Source organism: Papio anubis, chromosome 16, assembly GCF_008728515.1.
Source record: "Papio anubis isolate 15944 chromosome 16, Panubis1.0, whole genome shotgun sequence".
Lineage (NCBI taxonomy): Eukaryota > Metazoa > Chordata > Mammalia > Primates > Cercopithecidae > Papio > Papio anubis.
In genome coordinates, this window is record NC_044991.1 from 15,338,779 (window position 1) to 15,354,449 (window position 15,671).

Here is a 15,671-nt window from a genome sequence, read left to right on the forward strand (position 1 = left end):
GCTGCTTAAAGCTCACCTCCTGGGCCGGGCACAGTGGCTCACGCCTATAATCCCAGCACCTTGGGAGGCTGAGGCAGGTGGACCACCTGAGGTCGGGAGTTCGAGACCAGCCTGGCCAATATGGTGAAACCCCATCTCTACTAAAAATATAAAAATTAGCCAGGCATGGTGATGAATATCTGTAATCCCAGCTACTCAGGAGACTGAGGCAGGAGAATCGAGTGAACCTGGGAGGCAGAGGTTGCAGTAGGCCAAGATTGCGCCATTGCACTCCAGCCTGGACAACAGAGTGAGACTCTGTCTCAAAAAAAAAAGAAAAGATAAAAAGAAAAGCTCACCTTCTGCATTCTCAAACAGACCAGCTCCTGCCAACCCCCCATCACTACCTCTCCTACTGAGCACGCAAGTAGCCAGGGAGGAAAAGATCAGCTCCCCAAGAATAACAAAACCCATGAACAATACTTCAAGTTACTATCAGACAATGTTGTTTATTATTTCACACAAAAGTTAGACCAAGGCCACAGTGCCATTAAACACCTCCCTCCCCACCCACGCATGGCTCAAAAACCACCCCAACCCTGCTATAAAAACAATAGAACACAACAAAAATACTGCATTTGAGGCTGAGCCAGGAACAGAGTGGCTCCAACAAAAATAAGACAAAAACACAAGACACAACATCGTTTCAGTTTTATGTAAAAATTGCCATGGCCCACGGGGAAAGTGGTCATGGCCGTGTCAACAAGGATACTTCAAACTCAGGACTTTTGGAGGTTTGAGACAGCTGCCACATCTAGGGTGTCTTCTAGGCTCTGCTGCAGGAACTGAGGATGCTGAAGGGCAGGGCTGGATCCTTTGGCCCACTCTGAAGTTTAGGCCATTGGCTGGATGTGCTTTTCGTTGGGGAAGATGCCATAGGCTTCTTCCTGCTTTCCAGAGAGAGGGACACAGTGAGAGGGATGGAGGCCCTGAAAGCCTCCAGTGCCCACGATAAGGAAGCCAGCTAAGAGATTTCCCTCTCTAGAAAGAAGGCCTTCCACTGGACAAAGTTAATGGCCCTGGGAGCCAGCATGCCTGCATTCACATGGCATAAAGCCCTACGGCAACTGTTGCCACCAGAAAGCTGAACGTAAGGATCCATCGGAGAAGCGGAGCCTGGGAGCGGGTGTTGAGCTGGGGCTTCCCTCTGGGAGTCTCCACGGGGGCAGAGTCTGAAAGAGAAAATGGGGCAAGGTCAATAACAGGTGGGCATGCATCCGGGTGTCTGACGTCATAGAAAAGCAAAGCAGAGTGGCCTCAGGATCTGTGGTACAGTCCCTGCTCAACGCCAGGATTCTGCAAGACCACAAACAGGTGTCCCTCTAGCCACTGCTTGAATACCTTCAAAGACAGGCAGCTCACTACTTCTCCAAGCTGTCTGTTATTCCCTGTGCAGCCAGGCCACATTGTGAAAACATTCGTGGGCCCAGGCATGGTTTTCAGACTTCTGCCTGCTCCCTTTCTTCTCCTTAAACTTTGCCAGCGATTAGGTCAGAGCTGTAAATCTTCCTCTCAGACTCACACATTTGCTAAGTATGGTCATGATGGAGCAGGGGCTAGAAAGCAGGAGCTCTGAGGTCAAAATTCAAGTTCAGTTCCACCCCTGGTTATTAAAATGTGATAGGCCAGAGCCAGCCATGCAGCCTGGGTAGATGTGCCTCCTCCTCAGGCACAGAGTGGGTGCTGTTAGGTCTTTAGAAGGAGGACAGAGTCCAAGGCAGGTCTCTGGAGCCAGAACAGCTGGGTTTGAATCCTAGCCCCGCCCTGGGCTATGAGACGGGCTTTCCCAGAGAAAATAGGGCTATAGGTCTGGTGGCCCAGGGCTGCGGTCACAGGAAGTAAAAGCAAGCATGTACACTGTGACATTTACATGTGTGTTGTTCATATTAAAGGCTCCTGCTCCTTCTGATGGATTAGGGGTATAGTTCTCAAATGTTTTGGTTCCAAAACCCCTTTATACTCAAATGCAACCAAGGATCCAGAAGAGCTTTTGTTTGTGTGAGTATAGCTATCACTATTTACAAAATTAGAAATTATAACTGAGAAATTCTTTCTTTTCTTTTTTTCTTTTTCTTTTTTTCTTTTTTTTTTTTTTTTTGAGATAAGAGTCTTGCTCTGTTGCCCAGGCTAGAGTACAGTGGTACAATCTCAGCTCACTGCAACCTCTGCCTCCCAGACTCAAGAGATTCTCCTGCCTCAGCCTCCCAAGTAGCTGGGATTACAGGTGTGCACCATCATGCCCAGCTAATTTTTATATTTTAGTAGAGATGGGGTCTCACCACACTGGCCAAGCTGGTCTCAAACTCCTGACCTCAAGTGATCCCCCTGCCTCAGTCTCCCAAAGTGCTGGGATTACAGGCATAAGCCACTGTGCCTGGCCAAAACTGAGAAATTCTTAACATATGAGAACATACAGGCACACATTCCATGAGCCATCAAATCCATGAGAGAGCATCACATGTCACATAACCTTTGGAAAATGCCAACACATATTCATGAGAAAATAGTTTTTTTAAAAAGCCAAAAAAAAAAATCTGGGTGTGGTGGCACGTGCCTATAGTCCCAGTTGCTCAGGAGAAGGTGGCAGAATCGCTTGAACCTGGGAGTTGAAGCTGCCGTGAGCTGTGTTTGTGCCACTACACTCCAGCCTGGGTGACAGAGCAAGACCCTGTCTCAAAAAAAAAAAAAAAAAAAAAGCAAACAAATAGTAGTAGTGTTATAAAAATAGCTTTGTCCTCACAGACCCCTTGAGGGGATACTCGGACTACCACCCCCCACAGGTAGGACACCACACTTTGGGAACTGCTGCATTAGGGTGATGTCTCCCTACCCCACTAGATAGCCAAGCCCTCCGGGGTTACAACCCCCCAGTAGAGGGGTCCCTGTGGTCTGGCACAAGTGAGAAAGCCACAAGCCAGGTTACGGTGGCACAGGAGGGGAGGCCTAATATAACCTGCCAGGAGGTAGCGCTAAGCCTTACCCCTTCATTGCTACCCATCCCAAAGCCACACTCCCTGCCTCAATGTTTTAGGCTTAGTGAGGGTACATTTTGTGGAGCATTTTGGTCTTTTTGGAAGTTTCCAAGATGTTCTCACTGCAGCCAGCCTCGATCGTTCTTAGGCACATGAGGGAGGGGCTCACACACAACAAGACTCGGAAGGGACATCTCCCTGTGGTGGGTTCACAGCTGGATACAGGTCCCCACCTCCCTGGCCCACATCAGGGGACCAAAGGCCTAAAAAGGAGTCTAAATTAAGGGGGCGGGAGTTTCCCATGATTTCTGAGGGGTTCTTGTACACTTCTGACCCAGTGAACTAGAAGTAGTTGAACCTCACTGGATTTTCCAGGTGGGGAAACTAAGGCAGGGAGAAGTCTCATGGCTTGCCCAGAGCCACACACTGAAGGTTGACCCCAGGTCCTTTTGCCTGCCCTCCACTTCTCATACAAAAACATGCAGGTGGCCAGGCGCAGTGGCTCACGCCTATAATCTCAGCACTTTGGGAGGCCGAGGTGGGCGGATCACCTGAGGTCAGGAGTTCGAGACCAGCCTGGCCAACATGGTGCAACCCCATCTCTGCTAAACATACAAAAAAAATTAGCCGGGCATGGTGGTGGGTGCCTGTAATCCCAGCTACCCGGGAGGCTGAGGCAGGAGAATTGCTTGAACCCGGGAGGCGGAGGTTGCAGTGAGCTGAGATAGCGCCACTGCACTCTAGCCTGGGCGAGACTCTATCTCCAAAAACAACAACAACCACCCAAAAAAACATTCAAGCTGGCATGGTGGCTTTCGCCTGTAATTGCAGCACTTGGGAGGCAGAGGCAGGAGGATCGCTTGAAGTCAGGTGTTCAAGACTGGCCTGGGCAACATAGGGGGAACCTGTCCTTACAGGGGCAGTGGGGTGAGGCAGCAGGAAACAACACCCACCACCAGCAAACATTCAGAAAACAGAAGAGTAGAGATACTAAGGCTGGGTGCGGTGGCTCACGCCTGTAATCCCAACACTTTGGGAGGCCGAGGTATGTGGATCCCGAGGTCAGGAGATCGAGACCATCCTGGCAACACGGTGAAACCCCGTCTCTACTAAAAATACACAAAAAAATTAGCCGGGCGTGGTGGCGGGCGCCTGTAGTCCCAGCTACTTGGGAGGCTGAGGCAGGAGAATGGCGTGAACCCCGGGAGGCGGAGCTTGCAGTGAGCCGAGATCGTGCCACTGCACTCCAGCCTGGGCGACAGAGCGAGACTCCGTCTCAAAAAAAAAAAAAAAAAAAAAGAGTAGAGATACTAGAGTCAGACAGTCAGGTCCCTCTCCATCTGTAGCCCAGAGGAAATGCCCCTCCCTGGATGCTCTCACCTTGCGCTTTGTTGCTGGCCCGCTGGCGAAGCCCTGGTGCCTGTGAGGGGCTCTGGTCCTTGGTGTCATGTGTCAGCAGCTCCTGCAACTCCTCAAAGAGCTAAAAGACAAAAGACACACATGCCTATCTCAGTAAGAGATGCTGCCAGGTCCCAGCTGAAGGTAGGACCTTAAGACAAGTTGTGTTAGGAAATATTTTGGAAATAACAAGATGGTAAGAAAAATATTGGCCAGGCGCAGTGGCTCACGCCTGTAATCCCAGCACTTTGGAAGGCCAAGGTGGGCACATCACGAGGTCAGGAGTTCAAGACCAGCCTAGCCAACATAGTGAAACCCCATCTCTACTAAAGATACAAAAAATTAGCTGGGTGTGGTAGCACATGCCTGTAATCCCAGTTACTCGGGAGGCTGAGGCAGGAAAATTGCTTGAACCTGGTAGGCAGAGGTTGCAGTGAGCCGAGATTGCGCCATTGCACTCCAGCCTGGGTGACAGGGCGAGACTCTGTCTCAAATAAATAAATAAATAAATAATATTCATGTCCCTTTCATCCATCTTAAGAGATAAGATGTTCCAAGCCCAACTGACTCCCCTGCCTGCTCTTGCCCTCCCAACTGATAACAATGATCCTGGATCACTGTGGCCACCCATGTCCTTAGCCTGTGTCTCCGTGCAAAAGGCTGCGTTGCTTGTTTTGAAATAATATTAAGTGGTATCCTTGTATATGCACTCTTCTGCGGCTGCTTTCTTCCCTTGAATTTAGATTTGCTAAATTCAGCCTTGGTGAGGTGTGCTGAATGGTATTTGTTAGCCTTGCATATGAGGAAACTGTAGCTCCTACAGGTTAAGTGCTTTGCCCAAGGACTGACCCAGAGGTCAGGCACCAAAAGCCGTTTGTTTGTTTTTATTTTTATTTTTTTATTTTTATTTATTTTTTTTTTTTTTGAGACGGAGTTTCGCTCTGTCGCCCAGGCTGGAGTGCAGTGGCCGGATCTCAGCTCACTACAAGCTCCGCCTCCCGGGTTCACGCCATTCTCCTGCCTCAGCCTCCCGAGTAGCTGGGACTACAGGCACTCGCCACCTCGCCCGGCTAGTTTTTTTTTGTACTTTTTAGTAGAGACGGGGTTTCACCATATTAACCAGGATGGTCTCGATCTCCTGACCTCGTGATCCGCCCGTCTCGGCCTCCCAAAGTGCTGGGATTACAGGCTTGAGCCACCGCGCCCGGCCGTTTGTTTTTATTTTTGAGACAGTCTTGCTTTGTTGCCGTTGCCCAGGCTGGCGTGCAGTAGCACTATCATGGCTTACTGTAGCCTTGACCTCCTGGGCTCAAGCAATCCTCCCACTTCAGCCTCCCAAGTAGCTGAGACTACAGCTGCATGCTACTATGTCTGGCTTTTTTTTTTTTTTCATTTTTGTGTAGAGATGGGGTCTCACTGTGTTACCAGGGCTGGCCTCAAACTCCTGGGCTCAAGCCACTTTCCTGCTTTGGCCTCCCAAAGTGTTGGTATTATAGGCGCGAGCCTGAGAGCCAGTTCTGACCCCAATCCCTTTTCTTTAAAAAAATGTTTTTTAATTTTTTTTTTTTTTTTTTTTTTTTTTGGATAGAGACAGGGTCTTGCCATGTTGCTCAGGCTGGTGTGAAACTCCTGAGCAATCCATCCACCTTGGCTTCCCAAAGAGCTGGGATTACAGGCGTGAGCCACTGCACCTGGCCCCCCTTTTCTTTTGACTACACTTCTCTGAAAGACATAGATTTTCTTCTTCCAAGACTGATTGGATTTTCTGAGGGGGTGCGGTGGAAGGGAAAGGCCTTGTTCCGTAACAGGGGCCAGGACCAGAATCTTCTGCAATCCAAGGCTGGGATTAGTGAGCCAGGAGGGCATGAGCCCTAGCCCCAGGCCCCATGGCACCTCCAGGGGCTGGCAGAGAGAGAAGGCTCTATGACATCTGGTTAGAAGGATCCCCTCCACCTCTGCCTAAGAATTCATCCTTCCAGGCTTTGCCCAAACCCCACCTTCCCCCTGGATTTGAGACACTTGTAGAAAGAGGTAAACCTCTTTGGCTAGGCTGAGAGTCCCTGGAAGGCAGAGGCCACCTGTAACCCTGGGAGTGCCAACCTGGCTACACACTAGTGCACACACAACTTATACGTTGCCACAGACTGTTGTCACGGAGAGCTACAACTGATTCTCATGTCCCATTATGACAGTAGTGAAAATTTGAGGGCTTCCTCTTGTGCCAGACACTGATGTGGGGACTTCACTGCTGTAAACTCACTCAAGCCTTAAAAGTCTAAGATAGAGGTACCATTATTATCCCTATTTTACAGATAGGGAAACTGAGGTACAGAGAGATTAAGGCATTTGCCCAAGATCACCCAGCTAGTAAGTGGCAGTGCTGGAACCCTGGTTCCCTGTGTTAACCATGACCCATACCACCCTTCCCTACAATGAGAAGGATCCCTTGGAGGAACAGTGGGGGGAAGCAGAGGCTGCCCCAGGCTGCCCAACCCTCACCTGGATGTTGAGCAGGAACGCGGTCTTGGCCTCTTCTGTCACCCTCTGCCTGACCGCAGGAGTCATCTCCAGGGAGTTCATGCGGGAGCGGTAGAGCTGCTTGAACTTGGTGGCACTGGCAATGTTGGGGAAGGTGAAGAAGGCCAGGCCCTCGCCAGAGCTGGGCAGGTCCAGGGCTTTCTGAGCAATCTTCTTGAGCATCTGGCCCCCAGACAGGTCACCCAGGTAGCGGGTGTAGGCGTGGGCCACCAGCAGCTCGGGCTCTGTGCGCCCCACCTCGTGGAGCCGCTTCACGTAGCGCTGCATTGCCGGTGTGTAGGGGATGACTTCCTGCCAGCGGGGCCCGTACCAGAAGGCCAGGTCCTGCTCCAGGGCGGCCTTGCGGTGCAGCTCTTCTGGGAAGTAGACAGGGGCGAAGACTGGGCTCTCCTTGTTGCGCTCAATCTCCTCCTCCAGGGCCACATAGATGTGGTGCAGGGAGGCCATCACCAGCTGAAAGCAGAGTGAGCAGGTCAGGCCACCAGCCACATAGAAGACCCCCACCTCTGTCCGTCCCCTCCACTACTGCCTTTGGAAAGGCCCTCATCACTTCTCAGCTTGGCTCTGACTCCTTCTGCCACCCCTCACTACAATCCTCTTCACACTGCAGCCAGAGGGATTTTTATAAGAGAAAAAGACGATCATGCACTTTCTCAGCCTAAAACCCTTTTACCCCACTGGGCAAAACAAGCAACCTAATTGAATCCTTATATAAAGATCCAACAAACTGGCCTGGTGCAGTGGCTCAAACCCCTGTAATCCCTGCACTTTGGGAGGCTAAGGTGGGAGGACTGCTTAAAGCCAGGAGTCTGAGAACAGCCTGGGCAATCCCACCTCTACAAAAAATTCTTTTAAAAAACTAGCTGGCTGGGGCCGGGCGCAGTGGCTCACGCCTGTAATCCCAGCACTTTGGGAGGCCAAGGCGGGCGGATCACAAGGTCAGGAGATCGAGACCATCCTGGTTAACACGGTGAAGCCCTGTCTCTACTAAAAATACAAAAAAAAAATTAGCTGGGCTTGATGGCTGGTGCCTGTAATCCCAGCTACTACTTGAGAGGCTGAGGCAGGAGAATGGTGTGAACCCGGGAGGCGGAGCTTGCAGTAAGCCCAGATCACGCCACTGCACTCCAGTCTGGGCGACGGAAGGAGACTCTGTCTCAAAAATAAATAAATAGCCGGGCGCCGTGGCTCAAGCCTGTAATCCCAGCACTTTGGGAGGCCAAGACGGGCGGATCACGAGGTCAGGAGATCGAGACCATCCTGGCTAACACGGTGAAACCCCATCTCTACTAAAAAATACAAAAAACTAGCCGGGCGAGGTGGCGGGCGCCTGTAGTCCCAGCTACTCGGGAGGCTGAGGCAGGAGAATGGCATAAATCCAGGAGGCGGAGCTTGCAGTGAGCTGAGATCCGGCCACTGCATTCCAGCCTGGGTGACAGAGCAAGACGCCATCTCAAAAATAAATAAATAAATAAAATAAAAATAAATAAGTAAATAAATACACAAAAATTTAAAAAACTAGCCAGCTGGGTGTGGTGGCTCACACCTGTAATCCCAGCACTTTGGGAGGCCGAGGCGGGGGGATCACGAGATCAGGAATTCAAGACCAACATAGCCAACAGACCAGCCTGGGCAATATGGTGAAACCCCATCTCTACTAAAAACACAAAAATTAGCCAGGCATGGTGGTGGACGCCTATAATCCCAGTTACTCAGGAGGCTGAGTCAGGAGAATTGCTTGAACCCAGGAGGCAGAGATTGCAGTGAGTCAAGATCGTGCCATTGCACTCCAGCCTGGGTGACAGAGCAAGATTCTGACTCAAAAAAAAAAAAAAAAAATTAACGAGGTGTGGTGCTGCATGCCTGTAGTCCCAGCTACTCCAGAGGCTGAGGCAGGGGGATCACTTGAGCCCAGGATTTCAAGGTTGCAGTGAGCTGTGATCATATCACTGTACTCCAGCTTGGGGAACAGAGTGAGCAAGACCCTGTCTCAAAAAAAAAAAAAAAAACTCCAACAAAGGAATTGCTATTCCCTTTTTACAGAAAAGGAAACTAAGACTCAGAGAGGGTATGACACATGGAGGTTGCACAGCTAGTAAGAAAGGAAACTGGATTGAAGACCGGGCGTTGCTATGGACCCACCATGGCTCAGGAGAGGGGAATAGCTGAAATGGAAGTGGTTAAAGGAGATTGGCCATGTGCTTCTGGCTTTTGACCTCTACGTGACCAACTACAGGGCATAATTCTCCTTCCCAGAGGCCTATTCTGAACCCCCACCACCTCTGGATGCTGGGCTGGGGCAACAGGTCCTGAGGGTGCCTTGGATTGGGGCACTAACTCCCGTTACACATGAATACGCCTGTTTGAATTTGAAGGAGGACAAAGTTAAGACGTTCAGGTTGGAGGTTCCAAGTTATTTCTGAGCCGTAAACATTCAAAGCAGCTCTATTCCATGAGGGGACAAAGCCAGGGAGCCTGGTACAAAAGAGCCTGGGTTTTTAAGTGTGACTGACCTGGTTCTCACCCAACTCTGCCAGTCCTTAGCTGTGTGACCACGGGTGACCCGCTTGCTCTCTCTGGTCCCAGCTTCCTATCCTATCCTAGAGCAGATGGTCAGAGGTCTGTGTGACTGTGCTAGCCAACTGTCCTAGTCCGTTCCCTCGCCTGCCACATACTAGATGGGGCTGGTGTGAGGATTAAGTGAGAGGGTCTGGGCCAGCACAGAGGGCAGCCTGGCACTTAGCGCTCCCGTGAGAAAGGCTGTGATAACTGCCACATCCACCAGCTTAATGTAAGCAAGCACTGGATTCTCTCACGAATCTTGGTGCCTCCTTGGAACCCTGTGACTTAAGAGGTAAAATCCAAAGTCTAAGCTGGCTGGGGATAGGATATTCCAGCATTCACCTCCCTGTGGCCTTGAGCCACACTGCAGCAACTGGGTGTACCTCATCTACTTAAGGGAGAGGGGAGGAGGATGAGGAAGACCCATTACAGGCCCAAGGGCCCCAGCCAGCCTGGAACCACAGGTTAAATCTCTCCTAATTAAAGTATGTCTCAGTCAGGCGGTGGTTCACACCTGTAATCCCAGCACTTTGGGAGGCCAGGGCGGATGGATCATCTGAGGTCAGGAGTACAAGACTAGCCTGGCTAACATGGTGAAACCCCATCTCTACTAAAAAAAAAATACAAAAATTAGCCAGGCGTGGTGGCAGGCACCTGTAGTCCCAGCTACTCTGGAGGCTGAAGCAGGAGAATTGCTTGCACCCAGGAGGCGGAGGTTTCAGGGCACCGAGATCTTGCCATTGCACTCCAGCCTGGGCAACAGAGTAAGACTCTGTCTCAAATGAAATAAAATAAAATAAAAATAAAATAAAATAAAAATAAAGCATGTCTCATGTTGGAAGTAGGGGGTGGCAGAGGGTACAGATTGCAAAAGGGACTGGGGTGAAGGTGGTGGGATATAGCTCCCCACTCCCCACTCCCACACCCTCTGTTCAACCTGAACAAGCCTTTCCCCACACTGATGTTTTAACACCCAGTATCTTCCCGGTTCTTCGTCAAGTGCTTCCTTCTATTTGCATGAATTTCACAACAGTGCTGGGAAACAGCAAAATCAGTACCTGGCAATATAGTGGGTGCTTATGAAAACCTTGCTGTTGAAATCCTCCTTTACAGATGGGGAAAAGGTGGCTTAGGGAGATTAGATGAGGCACCCTCAGTCTCACTGTTAGAAAAGGGTTCTGTTAAGGCTCCAACCTATATTACTCCTCATCTTCAGAGGCAAATTAGAGTTAGGTCAGGAGTACAAGCTCTTGGTTGATTTCAGCCTTTTCCATTTACTGGCTGTGTGACCTTCTGTTAGTCACTCTCTGAGCCTTCCAGTCCTCATCTTTCTCATCAGGGTTGAAGCACAGATTACAAACCAAGTGTACAAAATGCCCAACATGGAACCAGTGCTCAGTCAATGGAACTGCTGCCCCAGTCCCTCCACAACACTACAGAGCAGGCTGAACTTGCTGTGTGACCTTGGGTAACTCACCTTCCCTCTCTGAGCCTCAGTGTCATTTTTAAGATGATTCCATTGGATATGCTCATCTGGTCCCTCAGCATCCCCACTTAAACCACTGGCCTGAGCCTTGGGCCCACCCACACCTGCCACACCCTCCACCAGGGCTAGTCCCACCAAGCCACATACCTTGAAGCCCTCTCGGGTCACCTGGCCCTTCTGAAAGTTCCTCATGAACTCAGCATTCTCTGCCTGGGTGTGCACCTCCTTGGTGGCCTCCTTCAGGGCCTCTGACAAATCCTGGGGCATGCTGAGGAGGAAATGGGATGGGTGAACACAAAGCTGGCTGGGAGTGGGGTCCTTCCCAACTGCTGAGCTCAGGGGAGCCACCCACCTGTAAGCAGGCCTCCAAGGACTCCCATTCTTATTCAGGCCACCTTCCCAATCGCTTTAAGATACAGCCTTGTGGCTGGGTGCAGTGGCTCACGCCTGTAATCCCAGCACTTTGGGAGGCCAAGGTGGGCGGATCACCTGAGGTCAGGAGTTCGAGACCAGCCTGGCAAACATGGTGAAACCCCATCTCTACTAAAAATACAAAATTAGCCGGGCATGGTGGCGGGTGCCTGTAATCCCAGCGATTATGCCTATAAATGTTTGAACCCCAGAGGCAAATGTTGCAGTGAGCTGAGATCACACCACTGCACTCCAGCCTTGGTGACAGAGAAACTCCATCTCAAAAAAAAAAAAAGAAAAAGAAAAAAAAAGGGCCAAGCATGGTGGCTCACACCTGTAATCCTAGCACTTTGGGAGGCCAAGGCGGACAGATCACCTGAGGTCAGGAGTTTGAGCCCAGCCTAGCCAACATTGGTGAAACCCTATCTCTACTAAAAATACAAAAAAAAAAAAAAAAAATTAGCCGGGTGTGGTGTTGGGCACCTGTAATCCCAACTACTCGGGAGGCTGAGGCAGGAGAATAGCTTGAACCCAGGAGGTGGAGGTTGCAGTGAGCTGAGATTGAGCCACTGCACTCCAGCCTGGGCAACAGAGCAAGACTCCATCTCAAAAAAAAAAAAAAAAAAACAGAATCAACAACAACAAAAAAACAAATTCAGGCTGGGCATGGTGACTCTTGCAGCAAGACTCTGTCTCAAAAAAATAAAAATAAAAATAAAACACTAAATAATACAGTCCCCCAAACCAAGGGGGAAATCCTGGTACCGGTAGTTCCCAGTGGAGAGGAGGAGGAGGTACAGCATAACCCAGGAAAAAGCAGAGGCCCCATGAACGTGCATCTCAAAGTTTGTAATTGCTTTGATTGGCTTTTAGACCCAATATTTAATTCAGTTATTTTGTTAAAGTTTCAGATGCAAATCTCATGACCCCCCTATCATGTTATGCTCATCATGAAGACGTCAAGGTTAAAAATTCTGAAAAATTCTGCTTTAGTTAAAGAAAAAGTCTCTCCGGGAATATTTCTGTCATGGGTCCGTATCCCTGCGTCCCCATAGAACTGTCATTTTTCCCTTTCCTCCCGCCCTGCTTCCCAGAACATCATCCCCTGTTCTACAACACAGCTGGTCAAATTCTTGGGAGAAGCGGCACACGCCTGTAAGTCCCAGTTAACTCTGGGGGCTGAGGTGGGAGGATGCTTGAGCCCAGGAGTTAAAAAACAACAACAACAACAACAACAACAAAAAACCTAAGAAATTCTTGAAAGAAGGGAACGAGCGAGACCTGGAGGTGGGCAGGCCAAGGTTCAACACCCAGTTCTGACACCTGCTGACTGAGTACTCTAGGGCGTGTCGCCTGCCTGAACTGGGCAATCCTTATTTGTGAGACGCGGAACACCGTAGCCAGGGTGATGTCTGGCTCAGGTCCTCCGTAGTTAGTGAGGGACAGATGCCACCAAGAGAACCAAGCATGCTCTCCCAGGCTAGCGGAGCCCCAGGGATCTAGATTCAGCAGACAGCAGCTCCAAGCACACCTCAAAAGTTGGATTAAAACAAAATTGACTCCCTCACAGGGAAGCCCCAGAGATCTAGATTCAGCAGAGAGCAACTCCAAACACACCTCGAAAGCTGGATTTAACAAACATTGGCTACCTCAAAGGCTGGATACTCTAGGGACACTCCCATCTTGGTCCCCAACCGCATACCAGGGTGCCAGGCATGTAAATCACCGTTCCTCCCTCCAACCACCCTACGGGCACAGGCAGGATCAGAACCCCGCGCCTCCTGACTCCAGAGCCCAAGTTTCTGGCTCCCGGGCTCTGTCGCTGCGTGGCAGGGTCCCGGGTGGGGCTGGGACGCCAGCTGGGAGGGGAGGGAAAGGCGCCCGTCCCGCGTCCCGCGCCCCGCGCTTGCCTGTCGGGTTGCAGACGCTCCATCCGGCCGGTGCTGGGCTCGTTCGTGCTGGCTCCGCGGGCGGCGGCTGCTCTGAGGACGCTCCAGAGGAGGCAGGCGTTGACTGTGCCGGAGCCGCGACCGGTCACATTTATGCTCGGCGGGTCACGTGGGCCAGGCGGAACAGCTGAGGCCCACTTTCTGGCCGGGCGTTGCAACACCCGCAGGGGCCCGCGCCCAGCCCGCCCCGGGCCAGTGTGGGGTGGAGAGGAGCAGTCATATGACCCTGGGGAAACAAAGTCTGGCCATAGACTTTTAGAGAAAACACACACACACACACACACACACACCTTAAGGAAATCTGAGAAGCTGCAGCCTCTGGGTGTGATTTTGCTCCTTCCAGAGCCCCCCCTTCTGCTCCCTGTCCCCTTGGGACTTGATGCACCCCAGGCGTCCCAGAAGGTTCCAGAAAGCTGGGAGGCAGCGCTGCTCAGAGCAAGAGGCTGGTGGGTAACATCAGGAACTTAGCAACCCCAGACCCTGCTGTCTCCAGCTCCCTAAAATGCCACCTTCTGGAGTCCTCTGCTGACTGCTTGCCTCCTCACACCCCCTTTAAATGTACATTTAGGATCTGGTTTTTTAGTTCCTGTCAAAAAACAAGAGACTCCAGTATTTTCATGGTTCATCCCTACAACTGACCTGTGGGGGTAGATCGCTCCCATTTTGCAGCTGGAGAAACTGAGGCTCAGAGGGGTGCAGTGGTGTCACACATAAAGCAGGAAGCCAGTGTCCAAACCCAGGGAGGAGACTAAGTCCCCGCCTGCCTCCTCCACACTCCGGTAGCACCTGGTGCCCGCCTGGACTGGGACACCTGTCATACAAACTGCTTCCCTGCTGGGATGCGTGGGACACTCTTCCAGGCACATTCAGGTCTGACTTATACTCAGTGCCTGCTCAGGGCCCAGAGCAGAGCTGGCCCTTGCTGATCGCCTATTGAATCAATTCTGCATGAGGTGGACTGCTGAGAACTTGGGGAAAAGAGGGTTATTGGGTGAACCCAGAGAACAAAACAAATGGACCAGATGATTCATAGATTTCATAGAGTCATTTCCCAATGCTATGATTCTCATTCTAATGTTTTGTTTTGTTTTTTTATAAGATGGCTTTCAGGCCTGGAATGGTAGCTCACACCTGTAGTCCCAGCACTTTGGGAGGTGGAGGTGGGAAGATTGCTTTGAGTTCGAGACTGGCCTGGGCAACATAGGGAGACCCTGTCTCTATAAAATATAAAATAAATTAGCTTGGCATGGTGGCACATGCCTGTGGTCCTAGCTACTTGAGAGGCTGAGGCTGGAGGTTCGCTAGAGCCTGGGATGTAGAGGCTGGAGTGAGCTGTGATCACGCTACTGTATTCTAACCTGGGCAATAGAACAAGACCCTGTCTCTCAAAAAAAACAAAAAACAACAACAACAAAAAACAACTTCCTGAAATTCAAGGTAGGGCCACTACAGCCCAGAGGCACTTCTGAGATTGTATTGGAAAGGATCATTCTCCCAAAGGTGAGCTAACGGCCTTGAAAAAAATTCCCCTTCTTCCTCTGAAGGTTCCCTGAAAATCAACGGACAAAAGTCATGTTAAGAGGAGAAGAGGTATAAAAACGTATTGTAATGGGGTAATCACGGAAGAATGGTAACCCTGTAACCCAGTGCAGTACAGTGGCTATCTAGCCTTTTTTATAGGGGAGAAGGGAGATAGGGAATACAGACAATTCTTTTGAAAGTCAGTAAATCATTAGCAAGAAGGAATGGCCCTGGAGGTGAAAGGCAGACTTTAAGGTGGAGGTGACGCTGCACAGGAACAAAGGTTGTCCTAGGCAGATAAAGTCGCCCAGGTTATCTCTGGGCACTGCCCTCAGAAGATCGGGTAAATCTGTCTGGGTCTGGTGATGACTCCCGGTTTCTTTCTCTCTCCAGGATCTTTCCTGGATATTTGATGAGATTCCTAGAAAAAGGGCTTAACATTGGCTGGGCGCGGTGGCTCACCCCTGTAATCCCAGCACTTTGGAAGGCTGAGGAAGGAGAATCGCTTGAACCCCAGAGGAGGAGGTTGCAGTGAGCCGAGATAGCACCACTGCACTCCAGCCTGGGCAACAGAGCGAGACTCCATCTCAAAAGAAAAAGGACTTAATACAATTGCATTTGTCTTGGAAAGAAGTGTTCTTGGTCAGATAAGGAAATTCCAGAAAGAGTCTCTCCCTGCTCTTGCCGGAGGAACAAGACAAGCTTCGAGGGACTTTGACCCTGAGGCAGCTCCTAAGGCCTCTCATCATGTCAAATCACCAGTTGTCCTGGTGTCACTTTCTGAGCCCCAACAGT

At 50.6% G+C, this 15,671-nt stretch overlaps 1 protein-coding gene across 1 annotated transcript; it reads right to left on the reverse strand.

The window, feature by feature from the left end:
- Window positions 1-462: 462 nt before the first annotated feature.
- Window positions 463-13,639, reverse strand: HMOX1 (heme oxygenase 1). Its single transcript, XM_021921486.2, has 5 exons — window positions 13,317-13,639; window positions 11,143-11,263; window positions 6,909-7,400; window positions 4,392-4,491; window positions 463-1,211 (listed from the first exon to the last, which is right to left on the reverse strand). The coding sequence occupies exons 1-5, from the start codon at window positions 13,337-13,339 to the stop codon at window positions 1,081-1,083; spliced, it is 867 nt and encodes a 288-aa protein (XP_021777178.1). The 5' UTR covers window positions 13,340-13,639; the 3' UTR covers window positions 463-1,080.
- Between the last annotated feature and the right edge of the window lie 2,032 nt (window positions 13,640-15,671).

Bases quoted from the DNA above. Each gene is read 5' to 3' on its own strand.
- HMOX1 (XM_021921486.2), bottom strand. From the start codon at position 13,339: ATGGAGCGTCTGCAACCCGACAG. The intron at 7,401-11,142 runs GTATGTGGCTTG...CTCTGCTTTCAG, and splicing joins TGACCCGAGAGGGCTTCAAG to CTGGTGATGGCCTCCCTGCA. The intron at 4,492-6,908 runs GTGAGGGTTGGG...TTTGTCTTTTAG, and splicing joins CGTTCCTGCTCAACATCCAG to CTCTTTGAGGAGTTGCAGGA.